We start from the raw sequence: 20,779 nt of genomic DNA, 5'->3' as shown, positions 1-20,779 counted from the left end.
AAAAAAGTGGGGAAAAATTGGGGTATAACAGCTACGGCAGCCACAACTGCTAGGCAAGGAACAAAGGCCATATGGAACATTGAAATTCAAGTACTTCTTGGTGAAGCAAAGGTTTCCGCGTTAAGCGCAGAGACAATGCGCTTAGAGAGGAGAGGCGGATTGGGACACATGTCAGACAACTAGCATTTCTTAATGAGAAAAAAGCAGGATGGCTAGGCCTAAGGGCGATGCACCTAACAATGGGTCTATAATCTTGCTTGTAAATAAAGGCTTCCAGATCATTGCAGAAGGAGTTTCAATGGAGTGAGATAGTACAATGTTGGAGTAGGTTCACCTTGTTCTAAAATAGAAGAATAAGAGAAGGAGCCTGAAGACGAAAGTGTTGCTCAAGTGATAGGGCAAATAAACTTCTAAGCTCAGCTTTCTGGGATTACCGACAACTATGATGAGTAAGCATAGCTAAAAATATATTTGTTAGGGGTTAGATGTAGTCATTATATTTATGTATTAATTAGGTCATGGTGTTTTATGTAATTCAAGTGAAGCTTTAATATTGATGACTATTTAATCTTAAGATTGTTTTAGATTTGCTACCTAAAACCTGTTTTCATGGTATGCCTTGACATTCGAAATATGCTTGTCATGACTAGATCCAAAACATCAGGGCCGACCCTGGGTTGTGGACCAGGGCAAGCAGGCCCACAACTCAGGGCCTCATAAAAAACGGGGGCCTCATATTTTATGGGTTTGGACTTTAGAAATTATAAAATATATATATATATATATATATATATATATATATATATATATATATATATATATATATATATATATATATATATATATATATATATATATATATATATATATATATATATATATATATATATATATATATATATATATATATATATATATATATATATATATATATATATATATATATATATATTGCAGTAATGAACACAAATCCAACTACAGTGCAGTGGTTGTATTTCGTAAGTTTATGAATGGGTTGTGTGTACTACCCTGGTTCTTTGAGTTGGTATGTAAATTTTTTTCCAATTGTTTTCAAAAACTACCATATGTATTTTTTTTCAATTGTTTTCAAAAACTGTCATATTTTATAATATTGAAATTAAATCATAGGTCGTGCATAGGTTGTTACTTTATAATCATATTAAAATTTTATTAATATTAATATTATTTATAATTAAATCATTATGATTAAATTAATAGATTTAGAATATTTTTGAACAAGAATTAGTTTAGTTTATCAATGTATTTTTAAGGTCTTATTATTATTTTTAATTAATTTGACTTTTTTCACGTTATTATATAAACTCTAATAAAATTTTGAAGTATTTATCGCATTGTCTCAAAATTTTGAAAGTCTTATAATTTTAAATATATATTAGGGTCCATTTTTAATTTTTGTCCAGGGGCTCTTAAATGTCAGGACAGGCCCTGCAAAATATCTATTGGATAATGCATAGAGATATGGTTAGGTTCAATATCTGCGCATACTGTAGTGAGATCGGTGTGGAGTTTTGCTGCTTTATAATTATTGGAACTTAATGTCATGGTTGGTTAATAGACGAGATGTCGACTATTAGGTAATGCGCTGTTCTCACGGAGACCGAAACGAAATACAAATGGGAGCAACATATGGTAATATTAATAGCTGAGTAGAGGAGCATATTACTGACCTATGGATGTGCATGATAAATACGTAATTATGGAATCTACCCCTAACAAGCTTTCTTACTATTAACATCAAAATCTCCATTTTACTTTTTTTCATTTATTTTCTATCATTTACTATTCACGCATCAAAACACATATAAAATCCTTCTGTACTTAGAATCTTAAAAACCGTTAAACGGTCTTTGAAAATCACTAGTGTTTGTGGATACGACAATTATAAAACTTACTTTTATTGCTCAAGGAACAAATGTGTAGCAGCATATACTATATCAACATGTGCATCGTCTTGTGTCGGAGATCCATGACCATGAGACGACGACCCCTCAACAACAACAAATGATTGTCCAATTACGCGAGAAGATTTTGCTTTCTCACTATGCACTGAAACATGTTGAGACAAATGCCTGTCCCTGTACCTTGGTTGTTCGTCATTTATTTTTCTATAATCACACAAGACAAGACATATCATAATCATAATTAGGGTACACTTCAAAATTGAACAAACAACTACGCTATAGAACCAAAACATAATGGTTAAAGCACATAACAAACATTATTTTCAAATGATTGAAACACATAACAAAAAACCTTGGTTGTTCGGATGGACTTGGTTTGTTGTTTGCATGATGCTTCTAAATTTTAAATTTTGAACGACGCAAGAGGCATTTTCAAGTTGTAATAGAATTTGTGAGAAATAACAAAGATGGCGTGAACAATTTTCTTTTAAATTTTAAAATATTACATTAATCTCTTATAACTTTTCATATAAATATAAATATTTTTTTCTTTATCACATCATAAACAATTGACTATACCACAATTTTATTTAATAACAAACCATACAATTTAAGTATAAATGATTTATTATTACCAAAAAAAAAAAAATATAAATGATTTATAACTACTCTTTTACCTAGTGACGATGCCATTTGCAATTTCCCCAAATAAACCCTCTTTCCTAAACCCACAAAAGAAGGGTCCGAACCGGTTTGAAAAAAAACCAACGGAAGCGTGTTATGAATTATGAAAACGGCCAGCACCGACCGCCATAACGGAACCACGATCTCTGACTCTCCGTCAGATCTCGCTCGTTCTCTGATAGCCTAATCATCCAAAGAAGAACGAGCACAACAGTATATTTGAACTCCGATTCCTAAACCCTAGAATCCAACCTTCCCCTCCGTTATCACGTTGGATACACTTTCTTGCATTTTCCGAGCGTCCTCTTCAGCTGTCACAGTAAACGCGGTACTTCGTTTCTGATCTGTTTCCACATTTGCTTCGATTTCACAGTGTGATCGGTTGTGAGGTTTAGTTGACTTTCATGTTGTTTTGAAGAATTTTGCGAGTTAGTCGTTTGAGAAGTGAGAAATGCAGCGTGCTCCAGTTACAGTTGAGGAACAGTTGTTGCAAAAAGCGATTAACGAAGAGTGTCCATGGGAGAATCTACCGAAGCGGATTCAAGCTACTCTTTCTACCAAAGACGAATGGCACCGAAGGTTAGCATCGTTTCCAATTCTTTTAAGCAGATTATTTACTTCCTGCTTTATCGGCATTTTGTAATGATTGAGTCTTAATAAGTAGTAGTAGTGTTTTAAAGTACGTTGCGATTTTGGTTAGGTGTCGCGATACTGATTACAGCCGTTATGTGAATGTTCTTTAATATAAAAACGGTGATAATGGTATCAACACCTGCTGATACAGTTTTGTCGCCGTTTTTCGCGGTCGCGAACCTTTTTTTAAAAGCCTGACTAGTAGTAGTTATCTAAATTAAGTTGAAAATGTTTGAGTGAACTCTGTGTTCAAATGAGTTGTAGTAGAAAATGAAGAATGATATGGGTTTGAGTTTAGTGCTTCTATAGCTATTGAGATGGCATTTCTATGTTGCTCAAATAGAACGGAGAGGTTTTGGTAGTGACTTGTGTATTTTTTGTAATAATTTGTTGTTGCTGTCGTCTTGTCTTATACTATTACATAAACCTCTCTTTTTGTAATAACTGTACTTGTGCATACTGTTATTTTCTGTTAGATGTTTAAATACATTGTTCAAAGTGTGCAACTCATTGTTATTGGGCTCTTTTCGTCGTTTATGTGCACGGTTGTTAGGTGGTATTACTGTTACTCTTGGCTTTGCATGGTTTATCAATGCAACTAAGGCACTGAGCTAGCTACTAGAAAATCAGGCTTTTCTTGCATAATGACATGCGTTAGGGTTAGTGTATTACGCACAACCCTTTAGGGTAGGTTTGGAGGAAGGGTTTTGAAGGACTAGTCTATATATTTTGGTATATAATTGAGTTTTAAAAAAATTGAAAGAATAACATGATCGATGATCATACAACATTTCAATCACACTTAATTTATTTTCTAAAACATTTTATTACTTCAATTTAGAAAAGAAAAATAAGCACCTCCTTCAAATCCACCCAATCAAACATACCCTTAATCTTCAAGTATGTGATCTTATGCCATCTTAATTATTTCAGGTGGATTGGTAATCCAGTGAAAGATCAAATCTCTAACACCATGATCACTAGTCACAACCTAATCTTAACAGTTGTGATTGGTTCTAGAGTACCTGCTGAGTTTCAAACCTAGCAAACATATCTCTTAGATAATTGTAGGATAAAATGAATTTGCACTTGAACGAGGTAACTTGATTTTGAGAGGCTATAGTGTATTCAACAAGAAAATTGAAGAAACAATAACTTTTGTGAGCTAATTCTCAATTAGAAATAGTATTTTAGTTTGTATAATTTAGTATATATCTATAGTGCTCTACATTCTGCTTATTTCAAGGCTATTGTGTTAACGCCTTGGAAATAAGTTTTTTAGATACATATTCTTAATATGCTTTTTCTTTTTGCCGGATATGGAAATTACATGCAGGATAATCGAATGCTGTATAAAGAAAAGGCTTCAATGGAATAGCTGTTTTGCCCGGAAAGTTTGTAAAGAAAGTGAATATTATGAAGATATGATGCGTTACTTGCGGAGGAATCTTGCTGTATGTCATTTAGAGAGGGCTCTGTGACCCTTCTTTCTTAGCATATATACCAAATACATTAATCACTGATCAGAAAACTTTGATGCTAGGACATTTTTGGGAGAAAATTGAAGTTTTATTGCTTCACAACCAAAGTTGGAATTAAAAACTTGTCTCTGACTGGTTCTCCTTTTCCATAGGATTAGTTCTGATAAGTAATAAATAAATTAACCATATTATTATTTTTTTCTATAACAAAAAACTCATGCAATTTCACATCCTTAATGAATGACACATGTAACTGCTAGAGGACCACTGTATGGATGCTGGGCAGTGACCTTATGATTTGATTTTTGTTGCTTGGCATATTAATTTAATGTGCTTGTTTCTTACTTGCAGCTGTTTCCTTATCATCTGGCGGAGTATGTTTGCCGTGTAATGAGGGTGTCTCCTTTCAGATATTATTGTGATATGATTTTTGAAGTAATGAGAAACGGTAACTTGTTTGTTGCATTTCTATGTATATTCACTATGCTGGTCTGGATTTATTAACCAGGTTTCTCTAACGGTAATTTGCTTGTTGCATTGTGTTTGTATGAACATTTTTTTACTGCGAGTTCATCTGTAACTTTAATGGCTGGAACCAGAAGAGTTAGCTAGTCATTTACATTATTCTTGAATTGAAATTTGTTTATAAAATAAAAAATTACGGATTGAGAGTGAGACATATCTAATGTGATGCTGATTTGTGAAACCTTTCTAAAGAAAATGCCTATTGAAATTATGGAATGTTAGATAAAAAAGGAGAGAAATTTTAAGAATTTGAATGTGATTGATAATAGTTTGATACTAAACTTGATGCAAAGGACTAAACACCAATCCCTATTTAATGGGATACATAGACTCGATTTTAACTAAATAGAGAAATTAGGAATACAGCAACTACCAAGCCTTATCCTACTAAGTGAGGTTGGCTACATGGATCAAATACCATACTTTTGTCCAACTCATTTATCTCAAGATCTTTCTTAATAGTTTCTCTTATAGTTTTTCCTGGTCTTCCTCTACTTTTAGCGGTTTGACACCTTCCATTTGATCTATTCTCCTTACTATGAAATCCGCTTGTCTTCTCTATACATGCCCAAACCATAACAATAAGTAATCGATATTTAAAAACTTATCTTAGAAGATGATCAAATATACTCTAAAATAGTACAAAAGATATAGTAAGATATTTTCTAATATTCTAACAATATCTATTAATGAGGTAAGAGCTTGCAACAACAATACAACAAACATTCTTTTTATCCTAGAGTAAATTGGGATTTGGGCAGGAACGTTTGTGTTAGAGGATGAAATTTAATTAGTTGCTGCAGTAGTGAGTACATATGGTGCAGCAGAAAGCTAAATCACGTGTGTTGAAAGTTGGATATGAATAAGCGAGTAGATGATTGAGAGTTAAGAGTATACTACAGTATCTATTGAACCTGATGTGGGTCCACTTGAAATATAGAGAATGAATTCATCTGAATTGCTTGAGAGGCTAAACCCTCAGCCTTGTGTAGTTACAACTAAGATCTCCAAATTATAGGGATAAGAATAAGAGTTAATATCAGAAAGATGTTAACATAATATCTACATAATATAAATAAAGGAAAGTAAATTAGGACCAAATTAGCGTGCTTGAAAATTGATGGTGGGACAGAGTCAAGTGATCCGTGGGACAAGGTGAGATCGAACCTTGATAGAGGAGGAGACGATGAATCAAATGGGGGCAATGGTGACAAGAAATGTTAGGTGACAAGAAATGTTAGGTGACTGGGATACGCCCTCAAGTGTTGGTAAGCTAACAAAAATGCTATGATTGGTACCTCCGTACCGGTTAATCGAGACATGCCGTAGCTGATGGAAGTGGCATGAGCTGTGAGGTGAAACACACATTGACAAGAGAGATGACAGAGGAGGGATAGGTGTGATGGAGATAGGGAGAGGGTGCAAGATGGAGAATGTGACCAGAGAGATGATGACTAAATGGAATGGAATAATTTACTCCATATTTCAGAGTCAAGTGCAGTTAGGTTATTGAGGATGGGTACCCTTAAAAACTATTAGTTTTCTCAGAATTTGGGCTGAGCCTAACTCATCCCTACAAAACTGGCTTGTAAGGTGAGGATTGCTTCCACTCATAAACACAATACATGCCATATCTCTAAGCAATGTGGGACAAAATCTATCCCTTCAAAGCCAACACAATGAAGGTGTTGGAGGTTGCAATAAGGAAAACCAAAGTGCCGCAATTAAGGCGACAACAGGGGCGGACCGCAATTAAAGCGACTAGGGGCGAACTGCAATTAAGGCGGAAAGTCCAACACACCCCCTCATGTTAGGCCTCAATGAGCCTGAAGCGCGGACGATGCGGGAAGCCCAACGATAGATCTTGGATAGGCTCTGATACCATTTCAGAATTTGGGTTGAGCTTAACTCATCCCTACAAAACCGGCTTGTAAGGTGAGGATTGCCCCACTTATAAACACAATACATGCTATATCTCTAAGCAATGTGAGACTAAATCCACTCCTTCAAAGCCAACACAATGAAGGTGTTGGAGGCTGCAATGAGGCAAACCAAAGTGCCGCAATTAAGGCGACTAGGGGCAGACCGCAATTAAGGCGGAAAGTCCAACATGTTTTTTAGATGGAGAAGGACACAATTAAGACATATGGACTGAATGATTTGAAATTGATATTGATTTGATTCTGTTAGAAGCATTTCTATAAAATATTGAATAAGGCAATGATCCTTATTTATACTAATATTAGGACACCTTATTAAATTTAAACAACAATGAAATATAATAAAATGTGGAAACCAGTCGTAGGTGATCTTCTAAGATGGCTCTTAATTCTTAAATATTATGATGCAGTAAAAATACTACCTGACCCTACATGTAACACTCCTTTGATAAATTAATACAAATTAAGAATTATGGTTAATTTGGGCTGTAACATTAACTTTGTTAACAATTTGTATTACGTTTTCATAATTACCTTATAGTTATTGGTGTGAGTGACTAATCAGGTCTTTTTCAGCTCACTGTTCCATCAACCTGACTATAAACGAGTCAGAATGACTTAGCAAAGTGGGTGGAAAATCCCACATTGCCAGAGGTTGGTAGATTAACCCGTGAATAAAAGAAATACAATAAATAAAAACATATGGAAGATCCTACTTCGCCAGAGGTTGGCAGATTAACCCGTGAATAAAAGAAATACAATAAAAACATATGGAAGGCATTAATTTTCAGGATAGCTAACCTGCAAATAATAGTCTAAAAATTACGTAAAATATAAAAAATTCATATAATTAATAGATTAGTAAAAAAGAACCCGTTGAGCTATTCGCCCTGCCTCCTTTTTCAATGGGTTATGTCGTGGGTTAGGACGGGTTGACAATCCCAACCTGCTCTCCCAAAAGACGGGGTAGACAGGTAAACTCAATTTGTCCAACTCATTTTGCAACTACTCATTATATCATTCTCCATGTAATTAATTTGTGTTGAGATTTGTCACTCCACCTCTTTCGCAAATCCTCCCGCGAGATGATTAAGTGATTAAGCGTATTTTGGTAATAAAATAATTACTTCAAAAGTGAGTTTCGAGAAGGTTATTAAAAGGACACACAAATTTTACAAAATAGAAGGGTCTTATATATAGGGATGAAGATAGTATTTGGCATTATGTTTTTACATATTCCAACAACTTATGCATTGAGCCCGATGCTAGTTTACACATAACTATGGTGTAGATGATGATAATATTATTTGATTTTATGTAACTATTGGTTGTTGTATTTACATCATCACAATTGTTTAGCCTATTGGAATTTATATTTATTAAGGATTTTGATCTTTTACTTGTACTGATTTATTTGTGTAATAAATGTCTAACCACTTCCTGCATGTTCTTATAATTTGCAGAGCAACCTTATGACAGCATCCCAAATTTTAGTGCAGCGGATGCTTTAAGACTTGTAGGAATTGGGAGAAATGAATTTATTGATATAATGAACAAGTGCAGATCTAAGGTACTGGTTAAATTGACTGTATGGCTTACCTAAAATATTTTTGGCTTGAATTTCCTATATAAATAATTATAAAATATAATTTGTATATCTCTGTTTCATTCGTTGTTGCAATCATAGTACCAATAATACCTTATAAGGTTTATTTTTTCTAGGCAGCAAGGATTTGATTCAAGATATATTAAACCAAATTTGTTTATCGACCTTCTAATTAATCTGACACTTCTATAAACGACTTTGTTATGATCTACAAAAGCTGACGTTAAGGTTTGTAGGCAAAGCAACGAACATTTTTCAAATCAAATTTCTAAGACATTACTTAGGAAGGTTCATTTAATGTAATTTTTCATCGGTATTTAATGTGGAATAGGAAACCTGGATAATTAGGGAAGTAATAACGGGAAAGGCTGAACTTTAGAAAGAGAAGATATTTTGTAAAGAAGAGAGAAAATTTTGAAGGAGAAAGATTGGTTCCCTTGTTCCTGCAATCACACGTCTTTGACCAGGCTTTCATTCCTGACAAATTTGAATTTGACTTCCTTGTCTTGACCTGAATTAGTCATGTCTGAAACTGGATATGATTTCTTGAGCATCATTGAAATTGAATATCATTAGATTCATAAAGTTTGATTCTTATTGCCATATAAAATTCTTTTGCCTTAAGATTTAGTTTAGATGTAATGCCTTGGATATGTTTGTATTCGCCGACGTATATAAAGTAAATCTTCTGAGTGACTCGCAAGCAATTAAAGCACAGACAGTTTTTATGTCATTTTCAATTGATTTCATGTCTTTTTTCTCTGACCTTTCATGTCCTATTTTTGAATATTCAGAAAATCATGTGGAAACTGAACAAATCAATTGCAAAAGAACTCTTGCCTACGCAACCTGTAGACTTTCTTATTGAATCCTGGTGGGGAGTTTGTCTGGTGAACTTTACTTTGGAAGAATTTAAGGTGAGGCCTGAATCACCCTTACTAAATGGAGGCGTGTTCACTTACAATAACGTTGTTCACTGTGTTAATTTGGCAATACGAAGTAATTTTGGTATTCCCTTGGCGAATGATTTTTGTTCAATTTTTTTGCCTTGTCCTTTTCCTTTATAGAAACTCTCTGAAGAGGAAGTTGCAACTATAGACAAAATATGTAAGGAGGAAGCAAATTCATTTATCCTGTTTGATCCTGAAGTTATAAAGGGTCTCTATAGACGCGGATTGATCTATTTTGATGTTCCAGTGTATCCTGAGGATCGGTTCAAAGGTGTGTTGTGTTAATGTTTAATTCTGTATTTTGACTTTCTAGGTTTTACTTTCCTAAAATCAATATCCTTGGAATGATACCTAAGCAAAGCAACTAAGTTGTCCCTAATGCATTATAATCTGAAGGCATGCCTTGGGGGAAATGTATTACTGCAAAGCAGAGTCGTTGATCACTTCCTTTTTCTGTTTACACTTTTGAGGTATCTGTACTTTCACCAACCCAACTGACCATATTGGTTCCCCTAAAATTAAACTAAACTGTTTGTTTATGGTTTCACAACTAAATTAAACCAAACCAAACACAATTGGGTGTTGGTTTTTAGTTGATTAGTTTCAATAATTTGTTGCTTCAGAGTCAGTTTTGCCCACAAGTAGATTATCTGTTGGTAAGTGAATGACTAATTAAATCTATCCAAATCAATTCAGAGGTAACAGAGTATGTTTGATTCAATTTCGTACTAATATGCTAACACAGTTGACAATAATTAAGCATAAATGACTAACATTAGAATATATCAATATAACCACATCAGTAGGAAAAACCTTCAATTAGATCTAGAACTTAGCAAAATCTTGCATTTTCGCAGGGCTATGAAGCCTTTTTGCAGGCCTAGAAGTTGCTAGACATGGCTTCAATGCTCAGGCACAGGTCTAAAGCAACAAAGACATTTGGCAAAGCATCTAAACATCGACTACTATATCACAGCTGCAAAGAAAAGCCAGAGGTTGGTGAGCTATGAAGCATAGACTCCGACACGTACACCGGGACACGACACTACACAAACATTTCGACACCAATTATGTCAAAAACATAGGATCCCGACACTGCCACATATATGATATAACTTACATTTATCTATCTATTATTAAAAAAGTAAAAAATATTATAATCAAAATTGGTGTCTTTAATTCTGCATTGATAACATTGTTGCAATGCATGTTTAATAACCCTTTTAGATGTGTAAGAGATTTGTTCAAAAAAATGTATAAAGTATGTTGAAAACAAAGAAAAAACATTTTTTTTTGAAACATTTGTCTGAATTGTCTAACACGTGTTGTGCGAGTGTCATACGGGTGTCTTAGGTACCAATTCAAAGAGTGTCGAAACAAAGAAAAAAAATCCATTTTTGGGGGACACTTGTTTGACTTTTCCGACACTTGTAAGCCTTTTCCAACACGTGTCGTACAAGTGTTATACAAGTGTTGGACACCATGACATGCCTATTCTTAGAGGGGTCCATGCTTCATAGTTGGTGAGACATAGCTGAGAAAGAGTTAAACAGAGAGATTAAGAAAGAAAGAGATTTAAGGAGAAGGAAATAGTTGAAAGTGTTTAAAAACTCTAGAGTTTACACGGAAACGGTATAGGATTGAAAAAACGTAACTCGAGAAACGTAGCACGGAACGTAAGTTTTTACTACTGATAAAAATTATATTTATATATGCATAGTTTTATACATATGTCAAAAATAATCATATATAAAGAAAATAAGTTCTAAATCATTATAGGCTAGGTTTAATAATAATTAGAGGCGTGCAAAGGAAATAGATAAAAATAGAGAATAATACTAATTATTATATTGATACTAACATCAGTATTAATGGAGGCAAACGGTTAATTATTATATTATTATATTGATTATATTGATTATATATTGACACTAACATCAATAATATTAATGGAGGCAAACGGTTACTTTTACTTTTTGAGAATTGCAAGCTGTTATCCTCCTGCAACACGTTTGCAAATGCTGTTTTTTATTATTATTTTCAATACAACCCGACCCGGATCCATATCCAGCTAAAAATTAGGTTTTTTTTTTAAAACCCAAAAAAATGGGGCGGCTGGATTTCAAATGTTCCAACGTTTTTGCTGGAATGAATCGTACGTTTCTACCGAGTTTCACTCTTCCGTTTCCAACAGGCTCGCAGCACGGTTGCATGTGAATGGAACGTAAAAACGGACGTTTTTACGTCTCGACTCTCGTTTCTGCATACACTGGTTGAAACTCGAAGATAGGGAAAGAGTTACTTGAGAGAGGTGAGAAAACTAGAGGAAGGAAGAGTGAGATGCTAAGCTTTGTGGGTATAGCCTTGCAAAACCAGTCTTGCATTGTATCCTCAATCATGGAACTGGAACCCAACTTGAATTTTCTGACTTTCTTCCCATGTAACTGACAAAAGTAACTTTTGGTAAGACAACGGCTTAATATCAAGGGGTGATCCCCGAACTACATCTAACTTTTGGTAAGACCCTGACGAAAATCAATTATCTTCTCCTTTTTCAGCATTTTGTCATTAAACAAATCGTCAGAATATTTCTGCAAAATAGTAAAATAGATCAATTTCTTGCTAGAATTCAATCAAAAAAATATTAGCATTCAGTGACTGGTTCACTGGTCCATTGCCCTGCCAAATGTTGTGAAGGGTGATTGCAATCCAAAACCAGCCAACAACCAAGCCTTATCCCACTAAGTGGGGCCATCTTCCAAGACCATGTTTCTATCCAAATCGTTAATATCAAGATCTTAATACTTTCTCTAATAATTTTCCTAGGTTTTATTCTATCTCTAGTTGTTTAAATCCTCTCCTCTCCATCTGATCTACTGTCCATACCATAAAATCAACAAATCTTCTCTCTACATGTCCAAATCAGCTAAACCTATTTTTCACCATTTTTTCTACTATAGGTACTATCTGACACTTTCTAATATCATGTATCCAACACTTTCTAATACTGTGATTTCTAATCTTATTCTACCTAGTCCAAAACACTGTTCAGAATATTGGAGTCTTGCACAATAGGTAGGGTTGGCCTATTTTCCAATATATAGATTTTATGACTCCAGCCATATACATTGTTTTTCAGCATCCTAGTTTTTAAGGGTGGATATTTTGTTGTGCATAATTTGAATGAAAGAGTTGAAGTCAGTAATTGGGTGGACCTAGGGCTGTTAAAAAAATCTATAAAATTGAACCGAACAATAGAACCGAACCATTGTTAAGTAACCGAACCATTCTCTTTAGTTAATGAACCGAACTGCAATTTGTAAAACAGTTCAATAACCGAACCAAACCGCAGTTAATCGAATCAAAACCAAAAGAACCGAACCGCAATTGTTAACCATTAATATGATATGGTATTAGTGTCGCTGCATATTGGTATTACTGCTGCATATATACTTTGGTACCTTGATATAACTTTACATGCTACTTCAGTGTTTTTAAGATAAATTAAATTTATTTTAAATAATAAAAAATATTTTTATAAAAAATAAAATTTTATTTAACAGTTGTTAAATAAATTTAAATTCTAAAATTTTCTAAGTATTTAAATAATAGAGTATAAATTACTTATTTTAATTTAAGAATGGTTTGTTTTAGATTTTTTTTAAAAATATTTTGATAGTTTAATTATAATTGTGTATAAAATATTTTTAAAAATAATTTTTATTTAAAAAATAAAGTTACTGTTTTAATTAATATTTAACTATCACTCTATTATATAATTTTATAGTCAATTATATAAAAGACATGCTTATAGAGAAATGCTAAATTAAAAAGTCTAAAATGATTTTTTATTAAAAAATTTGAGAAAAGTATAACGGTTCATTCACCTTGTTAAATGGTTCTTTCTTGAAAAAAGTAACAGTTTGGTACAGTTTGGAATTCAAAACCGGTGTACCGAACCAATAATTTGGTCCAGTTCGGTTTTGAACAAATTATAACGGTTCGGTTCGAGTGAACTTTTATTATGGTTCGGTTTGGTTTTTGGCAAAATTGTACCATGAACAACCCTAGTTCTTTATAAGGGTGGCGGAAAATCAGCGCCGATACCTCATATTCTGAATATGGAGAGTACATTTCCTATAGCTCTTTATTAGATTTCAGATGATAAAGGTACAATATAAGTAAAAAAATTAGGTAAAATGATGCGGGAAATAATAAACTAGAAACAGCCAACAGAAAGTAAAATTAGGTAATTTACCACTCCTTAATCGTTATAATAGAAGGGTGCTGAATGTTTCATGATTTATGAGATTTCTTTCAAACTATATTATATGTTCAACATTTTTATTAAAAACTGCCTGTTTAAAGTGACTGAAGTAATTTCTTTTTTTATTTATTGTGTTTCAGTTTCAAGGCTTGAAGGTTTTGTATCCAACAGGGAGCAGTCTTATGAAGATCCTATTGAAGAGTACTGTATTTTTCTCAGCCTATTTCCATTTATTAATTCCAAATATTGTTGCTAAAAAGATATTGAAAATAACATGATGTCTTTTTCTTACAGGTTACTGTATGCAGTTTTTGTTGTTTCAAATGAAAATGCATCTGTTGCTGAGTTGGCAACAACCCTACAGGCTGACTTGTCACAACTGCAGGCTGCTGCATCCTTTGTATGTCGATTGGGATGGGCAACAAAAGTCATTGATCCATCCTCTATTCTTCAAGATACAAGTATACCCGGGTCTCCAAGAAGTGCATTTAGTGATGAAGATGTTTCTCTTGCTAGTCATGGTTTTGACAATATCCATATTGATAATGATATTCAAGCGGATGCTTTGGGTTCAAGCAACCATGGTCCTCGTTCGGCCTATACGCGTGTTGCCTTCATAGTTGATGCCAATATAACATCCTATCTTATGATGGGTTCTGTTTCACCAGGTTTAAACTTTATTCTACACGATCCCACTTTTTGCCTCTTAAATCCATTGCTAAAATATTATCGTTGAAAAGTCTGTTTTACTGACATAAAAGGTCATACGAAATCATCTCTAAGGTTTCTTCGGACCTTATTGATTGTTTGGATGAACGAGCTGTATTTTTTAATTATCTTTGATGTAGATGCTTGTAATTACTAACCAGCATCTGTAGGTAATCTTGGCATTCTTATTTTCTAATGCAGTTTTAATCTGTTGCAACTCCTTTTGAATTCCATCTTTACCTACATTTTTTGGACCGTTACCATTAGCATTCTTTAGGTGATTTTTTCTACATTCTCCTCTCCCCCTCTTGCTTAATCTTGAACTTTCTGATGCAGTTGTTCAGTAATGAACGTTCTTCAAGCTTCCAACATTTCTAAGTATAGCTAAATTACAATTCCCAAACTATTTTTCAAAGTCTTGTGTATTAGTTCTGTGCCAAAGCAGTACAGTTGTTCTTTTCTATTCATTTATGTTAGTTTTCTTATATCATTGATTTGTTTGATTCTATTTGTCTATAGTCTGACCGAAACCATTTTTCCGGATGAACTTTGTCAGGTCTGAAATCTCATGCTGTTACGCTCTATGAAGCGGGTAAATTAGGTCATGCCAGCATTTCTGATCTTTGCAAGGATCTAAGCACTCTGGAAGGTGCAAAATTTGAGGGAGAATTGCAGGAATTTGCCAATCATGCATTCAGCCTGCGATGTGTATTAGAATGTCTACAATCAGGCGGAGTTGCTTCTGATGTGAAAGTCGAGGAAGGACTTGATAAGATGAATATGGCTACTCCAAGCAATGATGAACCAAGCTCTCAAACAGCTGAAAAATCCTTGTCTGAAAAATTAGGAGACTCTGGGGTTACAGAAGCTGAGATAAATAATGATGATTTATTGAGTTTAGATTTGGAGAAGTCTGCTGAGGCTTCTGTTTCCTATGAAGGTGTTCCTAGTGATGGAACCAGTTCTATTACATTGGAAGGTGATGGCAATGACATACTGGATTCCAGTAATGATGAAAATCTCCAAAACAATGAGAAACTAATGGTTGAAGGGTCAAATGTTGGAACAGAAATGCTAAAGAGGAAAAAAAAATACCGTGTAGATATTCTCCGTTGTGAAAGCTTGGCTTCTCTTTCACCAGCAACCCTTGATCGTTTGTTTCTTCGTGACTATGATATAGTTGTGTCCATATTGCCTCTTCCTCATTCATCAATTCTTCCTGGACCTGGGGGTCCTGTTCATTTTGGTCCTCCCTCGTATTCTTCTATGAGTCCTTGGATGAAATTGGTATTATATTCAACTGTAACAAGTGGGCCTCTGTCAGTTGTTCTGATGAAAGGACAGTGTCTGCGCTCGCTTCCTGCTCCATTGGCTGGCTGTGAGAAAGCTCTCATATGGTCTTGGGATGGTTCCACAGTAGGAGGGTTAGGAGGGAAGCTTGAAGGAAGTTTAGTGAAGGGAAATATACTTTTGCATTGTTTAAATTCACTTCTTAAGCATTCAGCCATACTGGTGCTGCCTCTCAGTAAGTTGGATCTTGATAAATCTGGAAAATTGATTACAATGGATATCCCTTTGCCCTTAAAGAATGCCGATGGCTCAATTGCTCCTGTTGGAAAAGAGTTGGGAATATCCGAAGAAGAAAGTTCAAAGGTGAAGTCTCTATTGAGCGATTTGGCAGACACGATGGAACTATGGACAGTTGGATACATCCGCTTACTTAGATTGTTTAATGATAGAGAGCCTGACCAGTTTTCACCTGATGAAAAGTATGATTGGGTTCCGTTGAGTGTTGAGTTTGGGATGCCATTATTTAGCCCAACGTTGTGTAATGATATATGTAGAAGGGTGGTGTCATCTGAATTGCTTCAATCTGGATCATTTGGTGAACACCATCATGCAATGCAAAGCTTAAGGAGAAAATTACATGACATTTCTTCAGAGTACCAAGCAACAGGGCCTGCTGCTAAGGTACTTTACCAGAAGGAACAATTTAAGGAATCCTCACGGCAGCTTATGAACTATGCTAGTGGAAGATGGAATCCACTTGTGGACCCTTCCTCTCCCATTTCAGGGGCATCAAGTGAGCATCAAAGGTTAAAACTTGCAAATCGACAACGATGTAGAACTGAAGTTTTAAGCTTTGATGGCAGTATTCTTAGGTTTGTATACTTCCAAACCCTCAATTCTTGAAGATTGCTGAGTTTTCTTATCAGATAAATAAGTGAATTCCTTTAGCATATCTCACAAACATGACTTTGGGTTTTCATCATAAATAATTGCCCATCTTCTTTCATAATCTAATCTAGTGATGATTTTCTTATACATTCTAATTTTATAGAAGTATATAATTTGCAATTGCCCGGTGCTTTTATGAAGATAATGTTTGAATATCTTATGTGTTTATATTTTTGGTATTGCTCATTTCCTATTCACTTGATGTTAGGTTCCTAAGGTTGAGCGGAAAAAAAAATTACTAGAATAATGGTGTAAAACAGACTCAAGTGAATTAGATAAAGATTTCAAACAGATGAAGTATTTTTTATTTCTGTACTGCGATTGAAATGAAAGATACAAAAGGTTTGTAAGAGCAGTACCATCTACATTAAGAACCCTAAGCTACTTTCTTTTCTCATTGATTTATGACTAAAAATCTTGAATCATTATGGGGTTTATGTATGATACATCAGCTTATATTTTTGCTAGGTCATTTGTTTTTGCTCGAAAATGTCATTTGTGTTTTACGATTCAAAGAATTGGTTTTCCAATTCAGGATTTGAAACTGGAATTGATAACTATGGATCCACTATCCAACTGTGCGGGATGCATTTCCGGTGTTTCATGTTCCTGTGAGACTGATTCCTCCGTCACCAGTATTTTTACCAGCATTTATAACTGTTTTATCATGCGATCTCCGATTGGCATCATTATTTTTAATTGGAGGTGGCTGTAGTGATCAAAAGTTATATTGACAATATTTTATACAACCTCAACATTATTATAATAAGAAACCTAGTATGGATTCTTTCCATCCGTGTTATTCATAGTTTTGGTTTCTAATTATTCCAATTCTCAAACTATGTACTTTGGTGCATGCAGATCTTATGCCTTAGCTCCTGTTTACGAAGCTGCCACAAGGCCCATTGAAGAAGGCACTCAAGCCAACACGACAAAAGCTGAACCAGATGATAATGATAGCAAAGACGTAGTTCTTCCTGGAGTAAATCTTCTTTTTGATGGTTCAGAGTTGCATCCGTTTGACATAGCTGCCTGCCTCCAGGCACGTCAGCCTATTTCCTTAATAGCAGAAGCAGCCTCTGCCTCGGCATCTTTAGCAAACAGATAGTTCTGCAGTTGTTATAGACTACAGCATTGTGATATATACACATGCATGGCAATGGTAGGGATTGCTAGGTCTAGTTTGTTTTCATCTTCAAGCTTGTTGGTCAAGCTTGACCCACAAAGTTTGGCTCAGACTGAAGGTTAGTTTCATTTTTTGCTTGCATATATTTTACATGTTCAACCTTCCAAGTGTGCCACAGATTTACCACTATCGTCCTTGAGACTTTTTGGCCCTGGTTTTTCTATTTGAAACAAAGGATGAATGAAATGATGCCCTAATGGATATGCCAAACTTGCTGCCTGAAATATTTTTTTTTTATCTACTTTGTTCCGAAGTTTTTATCCATTCTTGTGCAATCTCCTGCTATAAAATACAGTATAATCTTGTTTATAAATCAGGTTTAATTTGTTTTGGATTTCACTGGACCAGGAGATTCATAACAGTTAATTGTGAACTTTTTGTGAAAAGTGGAAATATAATCTTTGTTCAACAATTCTTGAGAACGGAAATATACCACGGTTTTTTTTCTCCTGTCATATACTTGCATCGAAATCCATATTAAGCAATCCTTAATTCCTAGTTAAAGGAGAATATGATCATTTGGTTTTTCATTATTGGGTTCCATGTTTAAAGATGTTAATTTCTTGTCTTTAACTTGAGTTGCATCCTAGGTTAATGTTTATGCTTTTTTATTCACATGTTAATTTAAGATAATAAATATTGAGCGTGGCACAGGCTGTCAATTGGGGCACACGCACGCATCCCAACCAGAGGGGAGAATCCTTGCAAAAGAAAAAATAAATCTTACTATAATGTAATCAAGTGCTTCTAGCAATTCTGCTCTTCATATTTTGAGGGATAGCAAAATGGATGAATTTAATATAATAGACTTGGATGGTAATAAATGAATTGAAACAATTTATTAATCTAATAAGATCCACTAAAAAATAATTTAAGAAATTAAAGCCAGTCTATCCACTAAACACAAAACACAATCTAGTGTATTCATTATTATCACTTTTGATTTATAGTGTAATTTTTTTTTTTTTTTGCATATATGAATTATATAAATACAGCAATAAAAAAAAATATTTAGACAAAAATATATTTTTATTGATTACTTTAGAAGTATTTATTTTCTTTTTTGTTATTAAAGAAACAGTTTTTTATATTCTTAAGAAATCAGTTTTTGTTAATAATTTGATGAACTAATTTTTGTTATTTATGATAAATATTTTTATTATTTAAGCTTTTCTTTTTATTTAAAAAAATATAAATTTTTTTGGTAGAGCTTGATTGGATATTTACTCATCATCCATTCATAAAATATAATGTCATTTGTTTATAATAATTTGTTTTTAAATGATTTTCACATATACTAAAACTCATGTATACCTAATAATTTACCAACTTTGTTAACTCTAACTTAGCTTTCTGATGGAAGATTGCACGAGGCTTATCAAATAGAATTGGTTTATTATTTTGTTAGTTAAAAACTGTTTTCTATTATATTTAAAAACATATTTTTATATATTATTTATATTAAAATTGTTGTTTTAATTTTTAAAAATAAATAAATAATTTTATAAATAAAGTAAGATGAATGGAGGGGTAGTGGCAGTCAAAAGTGGGAGAGGTTGACTAGAGCCATCTCAAATTTTTAAGTACTATGTAAGAAGTCGAAGTCGAAGTTAGCATGAGATTTTTGTAAGGGTGCTATTTAACATATCTTAATCATAAAAATGTGTGAGGTCACGTGTTATAGATCATCTTGCATGCCTTTAAAGACAGTCCTGTAATTGAAGTCCTGTAATTGAACTCCTCTTTAAAAACACATTTTTAAATAAAAAATAAGTATTATATACATTGTATTATTTAGTTATAATTATATATAGATATGTTATATTATATCTAATCTAATTGATGTAAAAATTTGATGTGTAATGAAATAAGTAGAAAATTTCTATGTAGAAAATATTTTTCTCAAAAAAATAATGATTTATAGGTCATTTTAATGATGTAATTGAATAATCCTAGCTGATAATCAATTTAAACTTTTCAAAATGCGACAATTCTAATCTAAAAAAGAAATCAAAATACGACAATTCTAATCTAAAAAAGAAAATCCTAAAATGACTATATTGTTTAATCAATTAAAAACTTTTCTAATCGATTAAGAGGTTGTTTACCTTGCTCTAATCGAATAGACCCCGTTTTTAATCGATTATGTAGAGTATAAACTTCTGTAATTGAATAAAAATATTTCTTAATTAATTGTACACAAGTTTTGATACGTTTTCAAGAGGCTTTTTATAAAATTAGAGAGTATTTGAAAAGATTTTTAGTATGGGTGTGTGATAGTCTAGTATTTCAAATTTCACTCTTGATCTTTTACAATGTAATTGATCACTATAAAATGCTAAATGCCAGATAAAACGAGTTTTCACACTTTCACAACTTCAAACTTCAAGATCTTCTGCATGGTTCATCAACTTAAGTAGACTTTCAACACAGGGAAGTCTCAATCATCTCAAAAGTCAGTCAATTTAGGGAGTTAATATCTTTAAAGTTGTTTCATCAGTTGTCCTTATCAAAATCAACTGATTGTCATACCTACAAGCAAATAGATTCACAAGACGATTCTATGGATGCATCATCAATGTTGTATTTAATTCAATATTTTGGAGGACCGTTATGGA

The 20,779-nt window shown here is 33.4% G+C and overlaps 1 protein-coding gene across 2 annotated transcripts; it reads left to right on the top strand.

Moving 5' to 3' along the window:
- The first annotated feature begins 2,641 nt into the window (after positions 1-2,641).
- Positions 2,642-19,094, top strand: LOC131661688 (uncharacterized). 2 transcript variants are annotated; one of them, XR_009301220.1, is made up of 11 exons: positions 2,642-3,206; positions 4,597-4,714; positions 5,093-5,189; positions 8,670-8,776; positions 9,607-9,729; positions 9,880-10,033; positions 14,170-14,230; positions 14,324-14,697; positions 15,294-16,899; positions 17,837-18,219; positions 18,816-19,094. XR_009301220.1 is itself a non-coding variant. In XM_058931295.1 (11 exons), the coding sequence occupies exons 2-11, from the start codon at positions 3,079-3,081 to the stop codon at positions 18,081-18,083; spliced, it is 3,015 nt and encodes a 1,004-aa protein (XP_058787278.1). In that variant the 5' UTR covers positions 2,642-2,955; positions 3,046-3,078; the 3' UTR covers positions 18,084-18,397. The 2 variants fall into 2 exon arrangements, 1 of the variants encoding a protein (XP_058787278.1); XM_058931295.1 differs by lacking the exon at positions 18,816-19,094 and having other exon boundaries at positions 2,642-2,955; positions 3,046-3,206; positions 17,837-18,397.
- The last annotated feature ends 1,685 nt before the right edge of the window (positions 19,095-20,779 follow it).

The sequence above is a fragment of the Vicia villosa genome, linkage group LG3, assembly GCF_029867415.1.
Source record: "Vicia villosa cultivar HV-30 ecotype Madison, WI linkage group LG3, Vvil1.0, whole genome shotgun sequence".
Lineage (NCBI taxonomy): Eukaryota > Viridiplantae > Streptophyta > Magnoliopsida > Fabales > Fabaceae > Vicia > Vicia villosa.
The sequence above is the reverse complement of the archived record's forward strand: the minus strand, read 5'-3'. Positions and strand labels throughout refer to the sequence as shown.